Source organism: Oryctolagus cuniculus, chromosome 1 (assembly GCF_051225735.1).
Source record: "Oryctolagus cuniculus isolate XC-2025 breed Fujian yellow rabbit chromosome 1, ASM5122573v1, whole genome shotgun sequence".
Classification (NCBI taxonomy): domain Eukaryota; kingdom Metazoa; phylum Chordata; class Mammalia; order Lagomorpha; family Leporidae; genus Oryctolagus; species Oryctolagus cuniculus.
Window position 1 is genome coordinate 202,625,975 of NC_142867.1, and position 24,846 is coordinate 202,650,820.

At 58.4% G+C, this 24,846-nt stretch overlaps 1 protein-coding gene across 8 annotated transcripts in view; it reads right to left on the reverse strand.

Annotated features, from left to right (window-relative positions):
- Positions 1 to 24,846, reverse strand: part of ANKS6 (ankyrin repeat and sterile alpha motif domain containing 6) — a 54,532-nt gene that overhangs the window by 23,530 nt on the left and 6,156 nt on the right. For 2 of the 8 annotated variants that reach the window (XM_089318763.1, XM_089318768.1), the window contains exons 2-10: positions 20,250 to 20,752; positions 14,750 to 14,794; positions 13,975 to 14,179; positions 11,269 to 11,375; positions 8,978 to 9,126; positions 7,680 to 7,878; positions 6,852 to 6,949; positions 3,489 to 3,692; positions 1,109 to 1,262 (exon numbers count right to left, since the gene is read on the reverse strand). In XM_089318763.1, coding sequence (XP_089174889.1) covers positions 1,109 to 1,262; positions 3,489 to 3,692; positions 6,852 to 6,949; positions 7,680 to 7,878; positions 8,978 to 9,126; positions 11,269 to 11,375; positions 13,975 to 14,179; positions 14,750 to 14,794; positions 20,250 to 20,752 — 1,664 coding nt within the window. Of the gene's footprint in view, positions 1 to 1,108; positions 1,263 to 3,488; positions 3,693 to 6,851; positions 6,950 to 7,679; positions 7,879 to 8,977; positions 9,127 to 11,268; positions 11,376 to 12,593; positions 13,923 to 13,974; positions 14,180 to 14,749; positions 14,795 to 20,249; positions 20,753 to 24,846 lie in introns of those variants that run through there. The other 6 variants (XM_089318774.1, XM_089318772.1, XM_089318776.1 and 3 more) reach the window with 5 other exon arrangements.

Consider the following 24,846-nt stretch of genomic DNA (forward strand, 5'->3'; position numbering starts at 1 on the left):
TCGTAGGCATGTGGGGAGTGAACCAACAGAGGGGAGCTTTCTGTCCCCACCCCATCACCCCTCCACCTCTTAAAATCAATAAATAACTAAAAAAAACAATCAGGACTCAGCCATCCTGATTCTAGGGAACTTGTGTTAAGGGAGTGAGTGAGCACTGGCAAATATCAGGCAGGGTGGCGTCACCCACGAGAGCAGAAACCCAGGAGCGGCCTGGTGTTCGCCATCAGGAACCGGCTGAACGAACCTGGTAGGAACGGATTCCGCGCGGTCCTGAAGCAGACGCTGTGCCAGGTGGGCTGGTGTGAAAAGGTGCTCGCCATCCAGTCACGTGTGGGAAGAGACAAAAGCAGGGCCCGGAGCAGCTCACAGCTCACGGCTCAGCAGGGCACAGGGCATGCCCTGGAGTCTGGCTGCCTGGGTTCAGGCCCTCGCCCTGCGACTCAGGCCGCGTGGGACCCTGGCCAGCTGTGAACTGTCCCGCGACCCGGCTCCTGCATCTGTCACGCGCAGCTGGGCACTCGCTGCAGGCCAGGGCTCACAGGAAGGGCCGGGTATGGCGCCCGGTGTGGGCTTCGCTAGATACGCTGCCACATTTATAAATGCTCGTGGTGTGCAGAAAGGAACTCGGCAAAGGCACACACCGAATGCTCACGATGACCCCTGGAGGGCGAGATTATACCAGCGTCTGCTCTCCAGGATCGCCACCACTATTTGCCTGGTGCCTCCTGCATAGCTGGCTTTGGGGAGCCCTGGGACCCCCTCAGGGAGGACAGCAGGGCTGCTGCAGGCCCAGGGGAAGCAGTGGGCACTCGAGGGCATGACCTAAATGCCACCAACTTGCTGTGCCCCTGGGCACACCTCACCCCTCTCCCCGGGTGTCGGTGTCCTCGCCCGTTCACGGAGGGGCAGAATGAGCCACTCGCGAAGGCTCACCCCTCGGGGGCTTCAACCCTGTGAAAACCCTAGGCGTTTTCCCTAGTCCTCCCTCTCCATCCATCCTCAGCCCCAAGCAGGCACACACAAGACAGTCTGGGCCGAGCTGGCCTCCGCCTGCACGTGGTCGCACCCTCAGGCCCCCGCGCCTGGGGCCCCCTGCCCAAGGACGCACCTGAGCGGCTGTGCAGCTCCCCTGCGTGCCTGCTCGCGCCCCCAGCCCCGCTGGAGCCACCGGAGGAATGAGGAGAGTGGCTGAAGTTTCCGGAGCTGGCAGGAGAAGTGGGGCTCCTGGACAGACTGGGAAACTTCACCGGCCGGCCGGGTGCCTGCAAAGTAACATGGGGATGGGGGTCAGTGCCATTCCTCACTTGGCGTGGAGGGCCCCCAAGGAGGCCACACCTGCCCCACGCCTCCTCCCCGCTGGCCTCGGCCTGCTCAGGACCCCTCCGGGACAGGGCTCACTTCCATCTGCTGACGACTCGGCCGTCGGCTCAGCCTCCGCCCCACAGACGACCCCGCTTCCACTCTCACTCTACTCCCAACACCTTCCAGGAAAACCTGACCCTGGCATTCACTGAAAAACCCTGCGAGGTCTCAGCAGAGCCAGGACAAAAGCCAGGGCCCTCGGCGTAGCCCGGCCCAGGGCCCGGCCTCTGCACACCCTGGGTCTGCCCGTGGTGCCGCCTGCCCCGAAGGCTCCTCCACTGGAACACACTTTTTGCTTCCCCATCACCATGGCCTCATCATGCGCCCTCGTCCCTGGCGCCAGGGCTCCCAGCCACGCGCCTCTGCAACCTGACCTCAGCCTTCCCTCTCCTGGTCTGTTCTGCTCCCATCACACCGACCTCCTCCGGTGCCTGGAGAAACGCCAACCCCTTCTGTGCCTCAGGGCCTCTGCCTGTGCGGCTCCCTCAGCAGACGGCCCTCACCCCCGCTCTCCCCACAGCTGGCCCCTCCTCCTTCAGCTCGCAGGTTCTGGAGCCTTCCCTGCCCACGCGGCCCAAGGGGACACCCTCCCACCAGTCTTCTCACCAGACTCACAACCCTTACACAGCTCCTGAATGTACAGGGCCGCATGGGGTGAATCCCCCCGGGAGCCACCAGCTTCCCGCACCCCAAGTCCCAAGCTGTGGCCTGAGCACAAGGAGGCATTTGGTGGAGAGGACTGTGGGTGCAGTGGGTAGCCCCAAGACAGGCCAGCATCCCAACTCCCAGGATGTGTGAGTGTTAGCTCAGAAAGCAAAGGTGAACGTGACCTTCCCCCTGTTTCGCAGAAGCTCAAGGCAGGGAGAGTGAAAAGAGGATCGACCGGTGGGCTCTAGACGCATTTGCACGTATCACAGGGCAGAGGGTGTCCTGACAACAGGAGAGGCAATGTGCTCTTGGAAGCAGAGACCACAGTGATGCGGCCACAGCCGAGGAACGCTGCAGCCAAGGGACAGAATCCTCTGTGGGGCCCAGGCACTGGTCACACTCACACCCAGACTTCAGACACTGGCCCCCAGCGCTTGGAAGACCCAAGTTAGCTGCTTGAAGCCACTCAGCCATAAAGCCTCCTGTTAGACCCCAGGGGGATGAGGCTTACCCACTGGGAGCCTGCAAGACAGGGCACGCCAGCACAGCCTCGTGCACGCGTCCCCCGCTTGGCAGCGGGGAGAAGACAGTGTGTCAGTCTCAGCTCGCTGTCACTTCCTCCCGGGGGGCGGCCCCTGACCTCGGCTGCCAGGCTCCAGGGAGGGGGCACTCCGGCACCGTTCGCTGAGCAAACCAAGCAGGCGGTGCTGATGCTCGCTCCCTCTGGGCTTAAATTCTCAAGAAAACACAGGCCTGGGAGAAGTCTCACGGATGGTTCCTGACCAACACCTGACCAAGGCCATAGGCCCAAAGGCCACCCCGCCCCATGCGTCTGCGCAGCGGCTCCCGGCCTTGGGTCTCTCAGCCGCGTGTGCCTTCCCACGGCCCTGGGAGGTGCTGCTTGTCCACACCCTGGCCCATCCCGGCAGGCCCAGGCTGAATCCTTGCCCTTGGTGTGTCTGTTTATGGCAGCTACAGAACAGACGCCGCATACACAGGGGTGCCCAGCTTTGCGGGGGGGGGGGGGCTGCCTTGGCACGTTACAGACACTGACCACGTGCCACTCCTGAGAAACCACCAAAGGCAGCGAAGCCTTGCACCAGCTGGGGCAGGAAAACACAGGCGGCACACAGTTGGCGCCACGTGTTTGCTCTTTGTGGCAGAGCTGGGCAGTAATTAAAACCCAAGAACCTGACTTCTGGCCCCAGGTCCTCACCCGCCTGGCTAAGGGACCGTCAGCAAACTACTTCCCATTTCCCCATCTGCCAGGGGCAGGCCAGGTTACCCAGGCCAGCCTCTTCCCTCCCTGGAGCTCCAGGTGCCCCCTACCCTGACACTGTAGTCCATTCCACCAACGGAGTTCTTCTGTGGGATGCTGAGGGCACGCAGGACACCACAGCTCAGGCAGCTGTGGTCCAGAGCCCCTCCCTCAGTCGGCCGCGAGTGACGTGCAAAGGCCCAGTGGCTGTGAGACTCACAGTGTCTGCGCTCCTGCCGCCTGCGGGGTGGCCCCTGCTGGCTCTCTGGGGCAGCGTAGTCTTCGTGGGGTCAGACTTCCCGTCGTGACCCGGCCTGGCCCGGTCAGAGCTCCACAGCTCAAAACTGGAGGGGGGCAAGAAGGGGGGGATGACTGCCTTCAGCTTGTCGCTCGGGAGCCGGGTGAAGGGGGCTCCGTTCCGAAGCTGAAAAAGACAGGCTGAGGGTTAGAGCAGCCCGGACCGCCTCCCGGCTCTGAGACAAGACTCCGGTTCCTCCTGCTGCTCGGGGAATGGCGCCACTACCCCCGTCCACCCAAGCCGGGGACCCACGTGTGCGCTGCTGCATCTCCCCGCTGCCCCACGCGGCTCCAGCCACACAGCCAGACCAGGACGGTGCAGAGGGGCCTGAGGGCATGCAGCAGGGGAGGCACGCACAGGAGCTGCGGGGGCACGGGGGGCGGGGGGGCGGGAGGGAAGCAGCCCCCACTCTGGGCTGCCCAAGGGCCATGCCAGCTGGCCCAAGAAGGATGGGAGCGCGCATTCCAGATGGAGTGGGAACAGGATGTGGGAGGGATAGCATGAGAGCAGCAGGGCAGGGCCGGGGCTGCAGGAGGAAGGGGCCGGGGTGGGGCCTGAGGCCCGGCCGGTGCTCCCTTCCCCGCCCCGCCCCGCCCCGCAGCTCAGCCTTCTCCAGCCACGCCTCCCGCTGCTGCTGTCTCCAACTCTAATTTGGTTTTAATTTCTCAAACTGTGATCTGGGGGTCAGCTGTAAGATCCACACGGGGCGACTGTCGGTTCCCTGAGGATGAGCATCCGTGCCGTCTGTGCTTGCTTTAATTAAGGGAAGACAGTGAACTTGCGCCAGATGGCGCTTTGCGGGGATGGGCGTCCCACGGCTAAACTCACCTCCAGGGCCGCAAAGGCTCTGGGGGGTGCAGTGCCCACACACCGCCGCCACGGGGCAGGCGGGACAGGGCAGCACAGCGCAGGGGTGGGAGGGCAGGCGGCCTGGGTTCTGCTTCTCTGATGGTCTGTGAACATCCAGCCACCGGGGAGGGGACTGGACCCTCACAGCTGCAAACCCGCCCACGGGCACTTGCACCCACTGGAGAAGGAGTCTGAACGGCAGGAGCGACTCTCACACTCAGGCTAAGGAATCCCCTCTCCAGGCATCTCCCCAAGCAAACGGCTAGGCAAGTGGGGAGACTGAGGTCTGAGGACGTTCCTCAGAGCTGTTAAAATACCACACCCCAAGGCCACTGACGATGCCAGCATCCCATATGGGCACCAGTTCAAGTCCCAACTGCTCCACTTCCAATCCAGCTCCCTGCCGATGGCCTGGGAAAGCAGTAGAAGATGGCCCAAGTGCTTGGGCCCCTGCACCCGTGTGGGAGTCCTGGAGGAAGCTCGTGGCTCCTGGCTTCAGCGTGGCCCAGCCCTGGCCTTTGCAGCCATCTTGGGGGACAGGGCCAGTGGATGGAAGATTTCTCTCCCTCTCTGTTTTTAAATACGGAACCCGAGCTCCATTTTGGATCAGGGCAGGCACAGGTTCGTGCTGGGGCGCCCTGCTGCACGGCTGTGCTGCTGCAGCTGAGTTAGGGATGCGGGAGCCATGGCTGTGGCAAACTCGATAATCCGGGCTTGCCACAGCGGGAAGATGCTGGTGCCAAGCCCACGCGCCGATCGGGGAGCGTGAACGGCAGTGGCTTGTGTTTAGTGAGTGCTGCTATGGTGCACAGCCCACGAAGATCTTCATGGAGGCTGGCAGTGCTCAGGAAGGCACTCAGAGACACAAAGCACAAAATGCCCCTGGGATCCCATCCGGGCGTGTGATCAGGGCCACTGCTCCTTTCTACCTGACCGCGCCTCCCTGGGTTTCTAAAGCCACGCCGAGAGGAACTGCCGCTATCCTGTAAGCCGAGTGTGTGTCTGGCAGCACACGCTCCCACAGCTGGGGCCTGCAGGGCAGGCGGGAGGCACGGAGCTGCACAGGGCCCCTCGCTGGCTCCACAGGTGCTGGTGCCAAGGTCCCCTTCCCTGAGCTCCTTGGCTCCCTTGTCCTCGCCAATACCGCCCCCTGCTGGCCAGCCCAAGTCTCAGCGCCAAAGGAACCGGCTCCACCTTTACCCACCACTCTGAGAGGAGAGGGAACAAACTCAGAACTCCAGAGTGAGTGATGTGCCCAAGGCCTCACAGCAGCGCTCAGTCAGGGAGGGGCACAGTGCCCACAACTTCCTGGGGGTGATCTCACTTAAATACCACAACATGAGGGATGCCATAGCCTATGTCAGAGGCCGCAAACTGCCCCCCAGTATCTGCCTTCTACCTCTTCCTGAGAAACAACACCGAGCAAAGACCCCATTTCCCAGATTCTCATGCTGTGTGATGCAGCTGAGTGAAGAAAACTCTGGCCAGGGGTTGGTGCTGTGGCATAGCTGGTAAAGCCGCCGCCTGCAGTACTGGCATCCCGTATGGGCCTGGTTCGAGACCCAGCTGCTCCACTTCTGATCCAGCTCTCTGCTGTGGCCTGGGAAAGCAGTGGAGATGACCCAAGTCCTTGGGCCCCTGCACCTGCGTGGGAGACCCGGAGGAAGCTCCTGGCTTCAGATCAGCTCAGCTCTGGCTGTTGTGGTCATTTGGGGAGTAAACCAGCAGATGGAAGACCTCTCTCTCTCTCTGGCTCCACCTCTCTCTGTAACTCTTTCAAATAAATAAAATAAATCTAAAAAAAAAAAAAAAAAACCCTCTGGCCAGGCTGACATGAGCAGCAGGGATGTGTGGCAGTTTTCCAGGAAACTTCTTTAAAGACAGCTGGCATGTCCCCAGGCCTCATTTTTCCCTGCCTCTTCCCTGAGGACTGGAATGAGGCAATAATGGGAGCCATCTTGGATCAGCAGGGACTAGAAGCCAGCGTGGGGCCTGGCGGGTAACAGGGATCGAGGACTTGAACTCCATGTGGCATTGTGCTGGTTGAAACTTATTTCAGAGGGGCAAAAAACCCGCTGCCTTACGTATGGCCCTGGGAACTGGGGCCTTGCGTTACCATCACTGGGTCCAATCCAGATGCATGCCCCGTTTACAGATTAGGACACCGAGGCTTCTCCTAGGCTAGAAGCACACTCCCCGCTGTGGATCCTGTCCCCGGGCTCTCGGGGGTCCCCGTGCTAATGCTGCTCATCAATCCCCTGCCCTGAGCTCCTGCGCAGCCTCTGAGTGCCCGCACGGCCTTACCCGGTTCAGGCCGGCACTGCTCCTATTCCTCGGTGCCAGAGTCGTCACCCACTGTCACACGTGGCCATCGGCAACCCCGTCTGTGACCACCACAAAGGACAAACGCCCCCACCCTCCGTGCCAGTCACTCACGAATGACGGGCAGAGGCCTGACATGCTTCCGAGACGCCCCCCGCTCACCATGGTGGCCAGTAACGCGTCTCCCTTTTCTCCTCGCGCGCTCCCGGGACCTGAGAGAGAGACGGAAGTCTCCTGAGGCGAGGCCCGCCCACACGGCCACAGCGCGAGGACGCGCGGCGGGGGCGGCCTCTGTCCTGGCACACCAGCGCTCCAGGGTGGTTCCACTGTTAGGAAGGCTCGGCACTCACTATGTTCACGGGAGGAAACACTTGGAGGGCTCTCGGAGCCCGTCTGCAGCTTCTGCACAAACCGCTGCCGTGCCGGTGAGGCAGTGCGTGCCCAGCTCGTCTGTCTCAGAGGAGCTGGCCTGGGCACGGGGAATCGGGCAGAAGGGATCTCCTCGAGCCAGCTGACCTTGGCAGTCCCCCAATCCGTTGAGTACCTCCCGCGGCAGGGAGCTCACTACCTACACCTCGGTCCCAGGCAACTCATTCTACTTCAAGACACTTTCGGGGCCGCAAGTCAATTACATCTGTTAGGTGGAGAAAGCCTCCCCTACCCAAGGCGAGGGAGAGACATGAGCGGCCCATGGTCCCCCTGCACGAAGTGTGGGCAGGAACCAGGGGCGCCTCCTGCTGGCCAGTGCCCTGGTTCATGACGCTGCACGAGGCTCACCGCAGCGGCGCCCCGCCCACATCCCCACTCTCAGACCGACCTGCAGCAATACAGCCCGACTCCCCCCACCCTGACAGCAGCCCAGACGGGAGGACAGGGGGGAGGGGGCACAGGTTCAGATGATTCCGGAACCCCAACCCCCCCCACACCTCCGTCTTTTCTTACCACTGTCTTTGGTGACAGAGGCCCCATCAGGGAGCCCAGGGTGGCTTGGCTTGTCCTGGGGGACGGCTCTCATTGTGGAATCCAGGGCTGGCTCGGGCTCATCGGAGAAGGGCAAGGACTGGTGGCCGGACAGCCCGCGGGGCAGCGTCTGCATCAGTTTGAGCTTCCGGAACCGATTGGACATTCGGTTCCACCAGGACTATCAAGGCAACGTGGCACAAGGGTCACACTCCGGGGACGGGCCCAGGAAGCGCCGGGCCTGGGCATGGTGAAGGGTGAGGACCCTCCTGGACCAGGGCAGGTGTGACCAGTCCACCACAGTAGCCTCCCCCAAGCAGCTGCGGCCATGCGCTGCATCTCCCCCCCCCCCCCCGGGCCGGAGGCGGCAGTCGGCCCCTCCTGTTCCCCCTCATCTTGTCAGTGTCCTCACTGCACATGCCGGAGGAGGCCTGCACAGGGCCTGGCCCGCTCGAGGTCTTGCAGTGGGCAAGGATGCACAGATGGACAGAGGCGACTGCAAACGCCTTTTCCCTGTTCCAGTGACACAACAGGGCGCCTGTACCAAAGCCTGGGCCATCTGCTCCTGAAGCGGATCCCTCCCCGCTACAGACAGAACAGCTGCTGCCTCTCAGGGGTCCTTACCGCCCAGGCCTGCTCAGCCCGCAAGGGTGCCTGCCAAGGCTCGGCCTACAGAGTGCTTGCAGACAGTGCTGGGAGGCAAAACCCAGGCCTGGGCGGGCCACGGCCACGAGCGGGGCGTCAGGTCTACAGGTCTCAGTGCGGCGAGTCACACAGAATCGGGGGTGGGGGTAACTAGGGGGTCAGTGCTTGGCGTTAGGTTTGTTTCAAAGAAGCAGAGCGAAGGCCATAGGGAAAGACTGCCTGCGGTAACAAATCGCCAAGCAGAGCTGTCTCTGGCATTCCCAGGAAGCAACTGATGGGCACCTGTGGATGAGACCCCGGAGGGGCACTCTGTGGACACGTGACACGGGGGCCACAGACGTGGTAGATGACAAGCGTGCGGTCGTGGCCAGCACAGGACTAAATCATGCAGTTTCCCAAAATTCTCTACATTTCAACACTGAGATGCTACACCCAAATCTGCATTTCTATTTCTTTTTTTCTCACACATACGAGAGACCTGGCTACGTGGATGCACATTTTTGCCAAGCGGCTGCTGCTACACAGCTGCCATGGCCCCAGCACTCCCCGGTCCCTGCCACACTGCCAGACCCCGCAGGCACCCCTGGGACACAGCAGGTGTCCCTGACGCTGTTGTCAGGCAGGGAAAGACCAACCTTCAGGCCGCCCTTCTCGTCGGGCAGCGCAGGGACGCTCCAGGGCTGCATGACCCTCAGGTGGGGCAGGGGCGGCGCGGGGCTGGGCCGGCCTTTGTCCTTAGTCACCTGCATGCAGACACATGCCAGCAGTCGAACAAGTTCCGTGTCTATGGACACAAAAGCAAATATGTCTGCTGGGCCACGGGGAGGGGCCGGGACTACCCCATCAGCCTCAGAACTCAGCCCTGCAGCCTGGGGTTCGGAGTTCCAGAACCAAGGCCCCAGCCTCTCCGCCTATTCTTCCAAAGGCAGCAGGGAAGGACAGCAAGGCTCACTCTGCTTAACTGGAAACTAATACCAACAGCCTCTCCACCCCCACTAGAGAGGCAGAGAACCGTGGTTTCAAAAGCCAGGTGCGGAGGTTCCAACACCGCTCCTCCCTGCCCTGGCTGTGTAACTGCACGTGAGTTACTCAGCCTCTCTGTGTCTCTGTCAGGGGGCGGCTCGGCACCCTGCACAGAAAGGAGTCGGGGTTAGTGCTGTGGTGTGGCAAGTTAAGCCACCACCTGCAACGCCGGCATCCCAGACGGGCGCTGGCTCACGCCCTGGCTGTTCCCACGTAGGAGACCTGGAAGAAGCTCTTGGCTCCTGGCTTCGGCCTGGCCCCAGCCCCGGTCACTGCAGCCATTTGGGGAGTGAACCAGTGAGGTGGGAACGCTCTCTCTTTCTCTGTAACTCTGCCTTCCACATAAACACACTTTTTAAAAAAGAAAGAAAGGCATTTTGAGGATTTGAGGGAATCCCTTTCAAGCACTGAAAGTACCTAGCATAGGGCAAATGCTTAAGGAAGGTCAAGGATTATCAGGTATTAGTGAGATTTAAAAAAAAAAAGCCCCAAACAAGATTGAAGAGAAAATCCCAAATTATTAATGCTGCTTTTCTCTTAATAGCTGTTCCTTTTTCCTCTCCCCAAGTATTGAATAACAGGTATCTGTTTCCTTAAAATAATTAGGAGTTGGGGCCAACACTGTGACATAGCGGGTAAAGCCACTGCCTGCAGTGCTGGCATCCCATATGGGCGCCAGTTTGAGTCCCGGCTGCTCCACTTCCGATCCAGCTCTCTGCTGTGGCCTGGGAAAGCAGTGGAAGATGGCCCAAGTCCTTGGACCCCTGCACCCACGTGGGAGACCTGGAAGAAGCTCCTGGCTCCTGGCTTCGGATTGGCCCAGCTCCGGCCGTTGTAGTCATCTGGGGAGTGAATCAACAGATGGAAGACCTCTCTCTCTCTCTATCTCTCTCTGCCTCTCCTTCTCTCTGTGTAACTCTTTCAAATAAATAAATAAATCTTTAAAAAAATTGGGAATAAAAATGCTCATTTAAAATCCTACTGGGAAAAAACTCCACTGGAAGCAGACTGCTTTATTGGGAAAAGGAGTAGAGTAACGGGAGGGGAACTAGGGGGCAAACACACTAACCAAGAGGAGTTTCTCGAAAAAAAAAAAAAATACTGTGCAAGAGTGAACTGGAGTGGCTGGAGACTGGGAGCCTCCCCACGAGGGGGTCTCCCAGGGGCAGAGTGAGCTCAGTGGACGGGGGACAGAGGACCCTCCCCCACCCACCACCATGTGAAGCTCTGTGAGGGTCGCAGTGACGCCCAAGAGCGCAGCGCAGGGCCTGCAGCAGGTGGGGCTGGGGCAACGCTGGCAACCTGGCTCGCCCAGCCCTGGCTAAGGGCAGCAGGGCCAGTGGTTGGGATGACCCAGCACAGGGCCTCTGAGCTTCTCTCTCTGGACAGAAACTCCCGAGCAGGATGATGACAGACCCGAGAGCCCATCCCTAAAGGGAAGCCCAGGTCCCAGGAGACAGCCTGTCCCAGCAGAGGGCCAAATGGGGGCAACAGGAGCTGGCTGGGACTGAGAGGCGGGGCTCCCAGGGGTGACATCCCAGGCACAGCGCCTGTGTGGCAGCCTCCCCCACACCAGGCCGGGGGTCTCTGCCCCAGTGTGGACTCAGCTGGTGAGAGGGGTTTCCCCTCGAGTCACGTGGGGCTCCTGGCACTAGGACACTAAGCCGGGATCTGAGCAGAACACAAAGCCGGACACGCCGTCGTCGCCTTCCCTGCCTGGGACCCTGCCGAGCTGGATGCTTCGAGGAGCCTCAGGGACTGCCCGGCCCAGCGCATCACCGGGGGAGGAAGTGACTCGCCTGCAGCCATGCGGCAGGCTCGTGAGAGACTGGCTCCCCCCTGCACCTACGCAAGCGCTTATAACTTGGTTCCCAGGGGAGGGGCTTTTCTTGGAGCAACCCACCGGGATCGCTGAGCAGCATCACCAGGTCAAAGGCCGTGTACCCGTTCTTCGCACGGAGGCTGACATCCGCCCCTTGGTTCAGCAGGTACTTGACAATTTCCTTATTCCTGGGGAGGAGGGAAGAAGTCAGAGTCACACCCACCACCGGGCTGATGCCACCAAGGACAGCGCCCCTCTCTGTGCCTTCATGAAGGGCATGGGTGGGCAGGTGGGATGTGAGATTTCAATCAAGGGGCCGACGCTGTAGCGCAGCAGGTTAACGCCCTAGCCAGAGGCGTTGGCATCCCATATGGGCGCTGGTTCGAGACCCAGCTGCTCCATTTCTGATCCAGCTCTCTGCTGTGGCCTGGGAAAGCACTAGAAGATGGCCCAAGTCCTTGGACCCCTGTACCCATGTGGGAGACCTGGAGGAAGCTCCTGGCTCCAGATCCTGGCGCAGCTCCGGCCGTTGCAGCCAATAGGGGAGTGAACCAGTGGATGGAAGACCTCTCTCTCTGCCTCTCCTCTCTCTGTATAACTCTGACTTTCAAATAGATAAATAAATCTTAAAAAAAAAGATTTCAATCAAAACCCAAGGATTCCTTCCACCAACAAAATGGACACCGAGGGCTCTGTCCCCAGGCTCCTGGTCCCTGCAATAGCAGGCAGACCCCATTATGGATGCCCTTCCTCCCAGTCTTGGGCAGGTCCCCTCCACAGGACAGCCTGAACAGCCCAGCACACACTAGTGTCCTTGAGACAGGAGATTGAGACTTTTTGAGTAACAGAAACAAATGGCGGCCGGCGCAGCGGCTCAATAGGCTAATGCTCCACCTAGCAGCGCGGGCACACCACGTTCTAGTCCCGGTCGGGGCGCCGGATTCTTTCCCGGTTGCTCCTCTTCCAGGCCAGCTCTCTGCTGTGGCCCGGGAGTGCAGTGGAGGATGGCCCAAGTGCTTGGGCCCTGCACCCCATGGGAGACCAGGAAAAGCACCTGGCTCCTGCCTTTGGATCAGCGCGGTGCGTCAGCCGCAGTGCACCAGCTGTGGCAGCCATTGGAGGGTGAACCATCGGCAGAAAGGAAGACCTTTCTCTCTGTCTCTCTCTCACTATCCACTCTGCCTGTCAAAAAAAAAAAAAAAAAAAAAAAAAAAAAAAAAAAAAAAAAAAGGAACAAATGGCTGGGGCTGCCACCATGGTGTAGCGGGTAAAGCCACCACCTGTGACACCAGCCTCCCACAGGGGCGCTGGTTCCTGTCCTGGCTGCTCTGCTTCCACACCAGCTCCTGCTAATGGCCTGGGAAAGCAGCACAAGATGGCCCAAGTGCTTGGACCCCTGCACCCACGTGGGAGATGTCGCTCCCCCTCTTCGTGGAGGAACGACACAGGACCCTGCGCTGTTCTTTCGTCTGCTCGGCCCTCCCCGGGTTTGCTGCTGGTTCCTCCCGGGTTGGCTACTGTCCCTTCCACCTCCGTGGAAGGGCAGTTCCCCCTGGCCACATTCCCCACTTCCGCAGGGGAGCGGCACACCGCCGGCCGGCTCTTCTCGGGGGCTGCACGGGTGTTCCTTCAGCTAGATGTTCCCCTTAGATGTTACCGGTGCATGCCGTCTCTCTCCTCCTTTATAGTCCTCCTCCGCCAATCCCAACTCGGCTGCCCACACGCCGAGTACGCTGCTCTCCTCCAATCAGGAGCAAGTCCTACAGTTTATTAGCTGAACTGGAGGCAGCTGTGCGGAAGCTGTTTACTTCTCTCCCAGCGCCATATTGTGGGAGAGCAGATGCATAGAATAAGTCTTAATTCCAGTAACTCAGTCCAGTCCGGATTGCTCCCCACAGGAGACCCGGAGGAAGCTCCTGGCTTTGACCTAACTCATCTCTGGCTGTTGCAGCCATTTAGGGAGTGAACCAATGAATGGAAATCTCTCTCTCCTTCTCTCTGTAACTCTGCCTTTCAGAGGGAGAAAGAGAGAGAGAGAAAAAACTGCTCGCAGATGATGTGGGAAAGTGAATCACTCCCTTGAAACATGCAAGGAAGGAGCTCCTAATTTGGAGTCAGACCCCTTCGCAGCTGCCAGATGCCCACCCCAAAGCAGCAGCCTCAGGGAAGGGGCACGCCTACCCGGTGGGAACGCCAGCCAAGAAGGGGTTCCCAGCACCCAGGAAACACTGAAGCCTGGCCTAGAGGAGGGGCCTGGGCAAACACGTGGTCTGTCCACGCTGTCCTGTGGATGGGCCCCAACCAAGTCAGAGGAAGGACATCCACAGCTGGGCCTATGTGCTGTGGCGGGGCCAGTGGCTTATGGGGCCCGCAGTGTCTGTTTCGCTCACCACGATCACAAGCCACAGGAACAAGTGGCCAGCGCTTGTGTCATACCGGGAGGCCACGGTATCTCAAAGCACAGACTCCAGACAAACCAACCATGCAGGTCGCCTGTGAGCACCCTACAGAAACCTGTCTGTCCACGTAAAACGTTCCTGAGGGTGGCTGCTGCTTCACGGCCCCTGGGGACACCCAGTGATGGGAAAACAGGAAACCGGGCCCCGGAAGGGTGAGAACGTAGGACAGAACAAGCCCTGCTGCTCTCCCACGTTTGCTTTGGGCCTCGATGTTTTCACAGCCCTGGAGCTTGCAGGCGGCATCTCAGGACTGGAAAATTGCCAAGGGGTCCCACTGCCGGCCAATCTGCTGCCGGGCCTTGCGGCTGGGGGCAGGACCGGCACCGACCCGTGGTAGGTGGCCTGCATGAGGGCCGTCCAGCCATGCACGCTGTCCTGCTTGTCGATGTCGGCGTGCCTCTCCACCAGCAGCTGCACCAGCGGCAGCTGCCCCGTGACGGCCGCCAGCATCAGGGGTGTCGCCCCGTCCCCGTTGACCAGGTTCACGTGGTTAGGGTCCTCGTCGGCAATCTCCTTGACCAGCTGGAAGTTTCCTGCAAGTGCAAGCAGGAGACACAGGCAGTTGGTTCCCAGAGGTCTGGCCTCTGCAGTGGGCTGCGGGGGTGGGGTGGAAATGGCCCCCGGCCGGAGGTGTGTGCTGACAGGCAGCAGCCGTCAGCACGTCGAGGCAGTGGGTGAAGGAGACGGTCGGGGAAAGGCAGTGGGCACGCAGGAGGGGTCAGGTCTTGCTCAGGGTGAGCATCAGGAAAGGCTTCCTGGAGGCAGAGTCTACAGCAAGAGGAAATTATAGGCTAACCAGACCTTTGTCACAAAGAGACTGGAGTGGGTGGGGACTCGGAGAGGCGTGTCGGAGTCGGGGGAAGCCAGGGCACGGCACAGACTTTGGCTGGAATGGGGGCAGGGGTCTGGGAGGGCAACCAGGTGTGGGTATAGCATCGTAATTAACACCAGCCTCTGGGATCTGAACTTCCCTGCGTGAAACAGCAAAACGCCTGTTTCTCTCCCAAATACTCCACATGGCCGTGAAAGGGCCTACACACGGGGGTGCTGGGAGAATGCGCCCTGCACTCGCCGGGCAGCAGAGGATTCTCTTGAGTGCTTACCCATTTTCAGTGCATGGAAGATATCAGGTCGCGTTTTCTCCTCATCTGGGTAAACAGAGATTGTAAAAGTTAGCTGGGGGAGGTTCAAGCAACAGAGAAGCTGCAGGGCGCATCAACATGGGCCGGCTAGCCGCAGGCCTTTGTGACAGTCCCAGGGAATCCCGAAAACACCCCGGGGACAGAGCGTGGGGGGCCACGGGTGGGCAGCAGGTGGCTGGCCTGCTCCCGCATTCCTATAGCTGAGGCTTCGGGCACCCCGGACTTCGGGCTGTCCTTTCCTAGAGATGTGAAATCTGGCCTTGGAAAGTCCTGCATTCTTGCAGAAATTACGAAGAGATCAGGATTCTTTTTTTCCTAAAAATTAAATGTGCAACCATGGACTCTGGAGAGCTGAGCTCCGAGGAAGCCACCAGACACAGCCACCAAAAGAGCCTGTTAACTTGTATGTGCCTTCCCCAAAAAGTAGTGATGTGACTTAGGCCTCCTGCCCCAGACCCACAGACACAGCTGCTCACAGGACTACCCACCTGACCTGTGCGGCTGGCACATGGGGTCCCATACCTACCCCACAGCTGAGCTGTGCACACCCGCCCACCCATGCCTTCCTCCGAGCGTGGGCCAGCAGGGACCCAGCTCCTGTCAATCAAGCAGCACCTCCTGAGGGGCGGGATGAACGCAGGATTCTGTGAAGCCTTTTTTTTTTTTTTGGACAGGCAGAGTGGACAGTGAGAGAGAGAGACAGAGAGAAAGGTCTTCCTTTGCCGTTGGTTCACCCTCCAATGGCCGCCGTGGCTGGTGCGCTGCGGCCGGCGCACCACGCTGATCTGATGGCAGGAGCCAGGTGCTTCTCCTGGTCTCCCATGGGGTGCAGGGCCCAAGCACTTGGGCCATCCTCCACTGCACTCCCTGGCCACAGCAGAGAGCTGGCCTGGAAGAGGGGCAACCAGGACAGAATCCAGCGCCCCGACCGGGACTAGAACCCGGTGTGCTGGCGCCGCAAGGTGCAGGATTAGCCTATTGAGCCACGGCACCGGCTCTGTGAAGCCTTTACATAAGCCCAGGCTAACTCGCTGGCCCAGACCCGCTGTCTCGGGCAGCTGGGAGGAAGCCACAGCCTGGCCCAAGGAGCCCCGAGCCTGCAGTCGGAGTATCTGAATCGGAGCACACCTTTCCAGAGCCGTCCCCTTGTCACTAACATGCGGCGACACCCTTCCTCCTGCCGACTGCAAGGGCCCGAGGGTAACAGGTGGGAGAATGCTTCCAAGTGGGCAAGCCCTTTTCAAAGAGCAATGATGACCTTCGCCACTGACCAGTAACCACCCTGGCAAGGCTAATGCTTCCCTCCAGGCTCTACATGAAAAGGCAGGCATGACCATGGAACCACATATCTAATTTTGCCTGGGAGATAGCAGCAAAGCAACAATGGGGCCGGCTATGGTGTGGCACAGCAAGCCTTCACTTGGGACGCCAGATTACCTATTTAGAGCGCTGTTTCAGAGTCCCGGTTGCTCCAGCTCCCTGCTAATGTGCGTGGGAAAGCAACAGAAGATGGCCCAAGGGGCCAGTGCTGTGGCATAGAGGTTAAAGCCACCACCCCCAGTGCCGGCATCACATATGAGTGCCGGTTCTAGTCCCGGCTGCTCCACTTCCCATCCAGCTCTCTGCTATGGCCTGGGAAAGCACTGGAAGATGGCCCAAGTCCTTGGGCCCCTGCACCCGAGTGGAAGACCCCGGAAGAAGGTCCTGGCTCCTGGCTTCAGTTCAGCTCCAACCGTTGCTGCCATCTGGGGAGTGAACCAGCGGATGGAAGACTTCTCTTTCTGCCTCTGCCTCTCTGTAACTCTGCCTTTCAAGTAAAATAAATTTATCTTTAAGAAAAAAAAAGATCATCCAAGTACTTCAACCCCTGCAGCCACATGGGAGACCCACGTGGAGTTCCCAGCTCCTGGCTTCATTGTGGCTAAGCTCTGGTTGTTGTAGCCATTTAGGGAGTGAGATAGCAGATGGAAGATCTCAGTATCACGCTGCCTTTCAAATAATTTTTTTGAAGATTTATTTATTTATTTGAAAGGCAGAGTGATAGAGAGACAGAGACCCAATTCAAGTAGGTCTCCCACATGCGTGCAGGTGCCCCAAGCACTTGGGCCATCTTCCACTGCTTACCCAGGGGCATTACAGGGAGCTGGATGGGGAGTAGACCAGCCAGGACACAACCGAGCCCACAGGGGATGCTGGTGTAGTGGGCAGTGTCTCAATCTGCTGCACCATGACACCAGCCCAAATAAATAGATCTTTTTTGATAATACTACCAACAAACAATGTCATCTCTTAAGTTTTTAAAAACACAGCACATTCATTTAAGTACCTAAGAATCCAATTTGCTATGGGCCAGGGCCCTCTCATACCAAGACCTTTTGACATGAGACGTGTTGGCTGCTAAGCAACCACTGGTACTAATCAATCACCAACGGCCCAGCCTGATCCCAGGAGCTGACCCTGGGCCAGTCCCTTCCTCACCCTGGCCTTAAGTTTTTGGTCTATTTAGAGTAGCTCTAGGAACCTGCCCGATCCAAGAGAGGAAGAAACCTGCTCCAGCTTGCACCCCACAACCATGGTGGACAGTGGGGCGTCACAGCCATGGTGACAGCCTTGAGGATCCCCTTTCCTGCTGCCCACACCAGGGAGACCAGATCCCCAAGGCTCCAGTGCAGGTGGATTTCCCCACCCTCCTGGGAAGACTCAGGGGCTGGCCTTGGTACTGATTTGACAATCTCCACCCTTTCTAGCCCTTGCCCATGGCCTACATGGGCTCCTCCCCTGAGAGCCCACAGGGCAGGGGCACTCCCTGCATTGCTCCAGGGCTGCAGAAATCATGCCTTTTCTGGGAGGCCACCCAGCCACCCTCCTCCACTCAGAGCCTGCCTTGGTCCTATCTACCCTACCACACTTCACTCCTCTACTCTGCCCTTGTTGGCTGTTTAGTCTTTTCTTTTTTTAATTAGAGAGAGAGGAAGGGGGAGGGGGACGGGGAGGGAGGGGGAGGGAGGGGGAAGGAAAGAGAGAGAGAGGTCTTTGATCCACTAGTTCACTCCCCAATTGGCCAAAATGGCCGAAGCTGAACTGATCTGAAGCCAGGAGCTTCTTCTGGGTCTCCTATGTGGGTTCAAGGGCCCAAGGACTTGGGCCATCCTCTACTGCTTTCCCAGGCCACAGCAGAGAGCTGGATTGGAAAAGGAGCAGCTGGGACTGGAACCAGCACCCATATGGGAATCTGGCACTGCAAGTGGTGGCTTTATCTGCTACGCCACAGTGCCTGCCCCTGCTTTTTAGTCTTTTAAAAATTATTATTTATTTGTTTGAGAGTGAGGGGAGAGAGAGCTCCAATTTGGGGGTTCATTCCCCACATGCCTGCAACCAACAGGACTGGCCAGGGCCAAAGCAGGGAGCCAGAAATTCAGTCGGAGTCTTCCACACAGATGGTAGGAGTTCAACACCCCGAGCCATCACCACCTGCCTCCCAGGGGGTGCATTTGCAGGTGGCTGGAATTGAGAGTACAGCCGAGACTCAAACCCAGGCACTCTGAAGTGGGCCACAGGCGTCCTAACCACTATGCCAAAAACCAACCCAGTTTCAGTTTTTAGCTCCTTGGCACTTAGCATCCACCATACTTTCGTATTTCTTCACTAGGTTTATTTCCTTCTCATTACCTGACTCCTCCTATAGAGGCCAAAGTCCTCAAGAGCAGGGACTAGGATCCCAGGTGCCTAGAAAGGTAGCTGGTGTCTGATACACAGTGGGCAGTCAGTAAACACTCACACAATAACTGAGTCAATGTATGGTACAGGGTGGGCCTTTGACACAGCAATCAAGTGGCCACTTGGGACGACTGCATCCCACACTGGAGGGTGTGGGTCAAGTCCCAGCTCCTCTGTTTCCAATCCAGCACGCCCTGGGAGGGAGCAAGTGCTTAGGTCCCTGCCATCCCTGTGGGAGACCTGGATTGAGTTTTGGGCTCCCCACTTCAGCCTGGCTCAGTACTGGCTATTACAGACAACTGGGGAGTGAACCACAGGTGGAAAATCGATGTCACCCTCTCTCCTCCTTGCCTTTCAAATAAACAAACACATCACAAAATTTTAAATGTATCTCAACATTAAAGAAAACCTAACAGCTTCCACTTAGTGGGTGTTGTGTGTGTGCCAAGCCTGCTGGGGTGCTCTGTTCCATGAAAGGGACGAGGGGTCCCACGAGGCCTCCGCTCGCAGTGGGATGTGACCTCCGCCCGGCTTCTCTCCTCGCTGGGGCTCAGCTTCCTCACCTGCACACTTCAGAGGGTTCCCCCAAACTTAACCTCTTCTTCCTTTCTGCCTCGGTATCTCTGTCACTCCGGGCTTTTAAAACAGGTTGGTTTCAGAGTTCTTGTTGGGCAGTGTATTTACAAGCAGCGTTGCCAAACCCGCAGCGTCTTCTGTCTCAGGCTTTGATGCTTTGACGGCACAAGCTTCCTGAGATTTTCGGGCCATCTTAGCCTTCCTTTTTTCATCTTTCAGCCCCAGATGCTTATACAACGCTGCCCATGGTCATGCCCAGGGCGGTCCCAGGGCTGCCGCTGAAGTCTGGCTCGTGACAGACACAGGCCACCAAGCTGCGTGTGGTCCTACTGCGCGATGAACTAGAGACTGCTGCTGCCGTTGTCTTACTTACTGATTTTATTCATGTGAAAGGCTAGAGCCAGCATCTGCTGGTTTGCTCCTCAGATGCTCCCACCGAACGTGACTAGGTCAGGCTCTCAGTCTAGGTTGCCCACATGGCTGGCAGGGACCCAAACACTGAGCCATCACTTGCTGCCTCCCTGGGTGCTAATGCATTAGCAGGACTGAGACCTGAATCCAGGCACTCCTCACACAGAATGCAGGTGTCCCAAGCAGAGCCTTAACAGTTTCGCCAAATACCAGCTACCTGGACGAGGTCCTGAAGCAGAATATGTTCTGTGGCAGATCTGTTCAGGATGACTTAGACAACCCTTTTAAGTGCCACGAAAATGGCAAAAAGAAAAAATAAACACGACATACTGATTGTTTAAAACAAACTCAAAAGGGGGCTCCTTTTTTCCTGATGTTGTGAATTAGCCTTTGGGGATGGAGAGCTGGCCGGTGAGGTTGGGTGCCACGCTCTAGAGCAGACACTGGCAAGTGATGCCCCATTGGCCACACCTGTCCCACCTGAGCCCCAGCAATGAGAGCTTATGGGACCTGGCCACGCCTACTCATTTACATAACACACAAGGCTGATTTCACTCTAGCACAATCAGGCTCACACAGCCTGAGATATTTACTATCTGGCTTTTCAAAGGAAAGTTTACCGACCCCTGTTCTGGAAGTATCCCAGGACCACCTGCATCAGAACCGTCTGGCCAGGGAAGGGCCTAGCCATCAGACTCTGGAGGGTCAACCAGGAACCGATAGGCAGTGCCATCTGATGGTAGAGGTACAGCCTGACCTGTTTTGGGCCTGACGGTGGTCAGTGGGTCCAGGTAGTCTGCGAGGTCCCTGTGCTTGTGGTCCAGTGCGACCTCGAAGGCAGTCTTCTCCAGGACACCGATGTGGTCAGGGTTGGCTCCCTTCTCCACCAGCTGCTGGGCCACACCGAGCCTCCCGACCAGAGCCGCCAGCATGAGTGGGCTCCAGCCCACGGTCCGGGCCGCGTGGTTGGGGTCTGCGCCCCACTCCATCAGCAGGCGCACCACGGCCTCATGTCCGTGCTGGATGGCCGCCATCAGGGCCGTGATGTCCAGCAGCTCATCCCTGCTGTCCCCCATCCCTGGCTGCTCGCCCGAGGGGTGGGGACTGTCCACAAAGGCACCGGCTTCCAGGAGCAGCTTCACCACACCCAGATGGCCACCCCGGGAGGCCACGGTGAGCACGCTGGCCCCCAGCCGGTTCTGGGCGTTGACATCAGCACCATGGTCCAAAAGGAGGTGTGCCACATTCACGTGCCCAAATCTGCCGGAAAGACAGAGAATGAGTGGTGCTAAACGTGGAGCAGTGGCGAGCAAACAGCTATGCAGTCCTCACGTCATTCATTATTAAAAGCCTAGTGGCTGCCTACCACAAAAGGCCTCACTCCAATGCCAGGCCCTGAGCCGACCCCACAGGTGCACTGCCACACGGCAAGCAATGGCCCTGCCTACACTGGAATCCAGCCTTGCTGCCCACCTGCCTCGTGACCTGGAGAAAGGACTTGAGCTTTATTGTGCCTTCATTTCCTGACCTGTAAAATGGAGACACAACTGCACCTACTTCAAAGCTGGCTGAGGATTAAATGAGTTAAGATAACTTTTATAAAATTGTTCTTTGTTTGAGAGGCAGAGAGAGAGAGCTCCACCTGCTGGTTCACTCCACAAATGCCCACGTTGGCCAGAACGAGGTTAGACTAAAGCCAGGAGCCAGGGGAACGCAATCCAGGCTTCCAACACGGATGCCGGAACCCAGGCACTGGAGCCATCACTGCTGCCTCGCAGGGTCTGCATCAGCGGGGAGCTGGAGTCAGGGCAGGAGCCCAGCCTCAAACGCAGGTATTCCGCTGTGGGACACGGGCATCTGAATGGCTAGGCTGAACGGCCACTCCAAATGAGTCAATACACACAGGAAGCACTGCGTCCTGACAATTCTATTACACAAGGTCACCCAGCTCGTAAGGGGTGCGGGGCATCAAGGTCTCGGTGTGGGGAGCAACTCGGACTAGACTAAGTTACTGGAATTAAGACTTATTCTATGCATCTGCTCTCCCACAATATGGCGCTGGGAGAGAAGAAAACAGCTTCTACACAGCTGCCTCCAGTTCAGCCAATAAACAGCAGGACCTGCTCCTGATTGGAGGAGAGCAGCGTACTCGGCGTGTGGGCAGCCGAGTTAGGATTGGCGGAGGAGGACTATAAAGGAGGAGAGAGACGGCATGCACCAGGAACATCTAAGGGGAACATCTAAGGGAACACCTGTGCAGCCCCCGAGAGAACCGGCCGGCGGTGTGCCGCTCCCCTGCGGAAGTGGGGAAAGTGGCCAGGGGGAACCGCCCTTCCACGGAGGTGGAAGGGACAGTAGCCAACCCGGGAAGAACCAGCAGCAAACCCGGGAAGGGCCGAGCAGACGAAAGAACAGCGCAGGGTCCTGTGTCGTTCCTCCACGAAGAGGGGGAGCGACATCTCGGAATCCCACTGTCCTTGCTCTTCTCCCCTATACCACGCTGCCTCCCACGTCTCAGTTCAGATGATTCTGCTTTATATCTTGGAAATCTGTCTCTCTGCCTGGGCAGGGCCCCTGTCTGATTCATTTCTACCTTGGCCAGTACCAAACACACAACCTGATGCCAAAAGGTGTGGCACTGCTGTGGTCAGCAAGGATGGGCTCCAGCACCAAGTGCAGAGGCCCACTGCCCCCTGCTGGCAGGAATGTTCACAGGCGGCTGAGAACGCGGGCCTGGCCAGACCTTGCTCAATGACTGGAAAAGGGTGCTGGGATCCTGGGGGCTGAAAGGCACCCACCAACTCCCCAGGGCCAGGGAGGAGAAAATAGGGTCCTCTTCCCAGCATAATCTCTTCCTTCTTGCAACAGACGAGGACAGAGAAGTTCTGCTCTGGGGTGTCTGGTGAGCTCGCAGGCACACATGTCTGAGCTGCGAGTGACCCTGGACCCGGACTAACCAGGAAAGGGAAGAGGGCTGATGTGCCAGCCCTGAAGAGACCACATGGCAGCCCAGTGGCAACCTGTGCGGTGGCTTCTTGTGTGTCTTGTTCACCCCTCCTTTCCAGAAGCAGCTTTTATGCCTCATCTAAACCCAGGCTCCCCTCCCCCGGAGGAGGCAAGGCCAGGGCTGAACTTACAAATACCTCCTGGGACATGAACCTTGACAGCACAGGGTCAGCCCGCAGAGCGCGAGCTGGGGAGGGACCAGAGCGGGAGCGAGGGGGCAGGTCAAACTGAAACGCACTCACGTGCAGAAGGCTACAACCCCAGGGGGTCACCCTGTCTGCAGCCCCCAAAACAATACTCCTCAGACCAAAATCTGATGCTGTTTTCCCAGGTTCCCACTGCCTATGGGCCCTGCCTACGTGCCAACCTCATTTCCCTGGGACTCACATGCACCACGCCATCCCTGGTTCCAGCCCCTCCCCCCAGACGCCATCTAGCACACAGCCTTCCTTGGGCTCAGGACTCAGCCCCTTCTCGGAGCACCTCCTGCAGCTTTGTGCTATGGCACACCTGAGGCACTGCCTCCCCGCAAACGCGGGCTTCCCCAGGACAGGGCTGGGTCCTGCCCGTTCGTGTTTCCCAGCCCCAGCTCAGGTAGCCACGTGAGTAAAGGCAGGCAGCGGGGAGCGGAACTGCAGAACCGGTGTCTCCTGCGTGCAGCCGATTTAAGAGATGGCACTGTGTGCTTACCAAGCAGGAGGTGAAAGCTGGCCCAATCCCTAGGAGCTGTTACAAGGTGCGGGCACATTCTTACCTCATGTGATCTTACTAAACAGACTCCTTCCCTCCCATGTTACAGATGAGAATGCTGACGATCGGCACGGTGGCCAAATCGTCCAAAGTCTCTCAGGCTAGAAGCCAGAGACGAACCTGGACCGGGACCCCCGGCCTGGCAGCTCGGCTCTCGCGCGATACCCAGTTTTCACAGAGGAAGCAAAGGCTGCCTTAGAGCAGAACTGCTGAAATTTGGAATGTTTGCTGAACTCTCGGGTAGCCCAAGAGAGCATCCAATTAGGCTGAAAATTAAAAAAGGGTTCAAGGGAAGCAGAGATAATTTTGTGGATGCTAAGGCTTCTAATCGGTAATTACCGGAGATGGGGATGCGAGGGGCTTTCTGAACAGGTGCTATGATTACGGATTAATTTCGGCAATTAACACCTGTGTCTCGATAGCTGGCACACTCTCCTGCTACTCAAAGCCCCGGGCTGAGTCCAGCCTGCCACACTGCAGGTGGGGAATCAAGGGCCACCTGGGAAAGGGTCTCATTAGAGCCAAAGTAAACACCGGGCAACGTTGCCCCAGGCCAGAAACTGCAGGCAAGCTCCCGGCGTTGCTTGCGTGCTGCCAACACCAAGAAGGAAACTACCAGTTATTGGACTCACTGCTGGGACCACAGGCCTGGAGCCAATCAATCACCTGTCCATGGGTGTCAATCAGACTCTCCTCTTACCAGCTGTGTGGCCTTGCGCACGTTACTTAACATCTCTGTGCGGGAATCCCTCCGGAGGATGACAATAGTACCCAGTTCTTAAGGTTTTGCGTGGACTGAATGAGCTGAGTCATTGCAATCACTCAGCACAGTGCTTGATCAAGGGCATCTATTATTCTAACAACAAGGAAAACAAACATGAACATAACCACTTCCGACACTGAAATACCCACAAGAGACCCAAGTGCGGTCCAGGCACAGGGCTGCTGAGGGCCTGGCCTGCCAGGGTGGGTGGGGTGGGGGAGGAGCTTTGGAGCACCAAGGGGCAGGGGTGGTAAACAGATGCTCACTTAGGCTGCCTGCGGCGGCTGCTGGGACCCACCGGACCCAGGGAAGGCGAGCACAGCCGGGCAAGGACCTGCCCTTCCAGAGCTGAGGGACACGGACACAGACACACACACACACAGCCTAGCGGAAGTCACAACTCAACACACGCACATGCAAAAACACACACACAGGACAGCCTTGCAGCAGGGAGCCCAGGCACAACTCAACACAGGCAGATAGGAGGCCTGAGGGCAGGGAGTCCTAGGGACAACTGGGCAGAAATCAACTCGAGAGGCTCCAGCTCCTGACCAGGCTCAGCTAAAGAGCGAGAGGGAACTGGAACCCCGCCACAGGATTGTCATAGTGGACCCCGCTCTCACACTAACAAGTGAGAGTGTGCTGCCCACATGGCACCTGTCAGAAGAACCAGGCATAAAGGCCCACGCCTCAGGTGGGAAGGGACAAGGTCAGGACACTGAGACCACCAATCCCAGCCCTTCTGACAACACTAATTGTTAGAGAGAAAGCAAAGTTCTTGGAAAACATTGTTAGTTTGCGCTGACAGTCAGAGGCTAGACTAATTGTGCGTCTC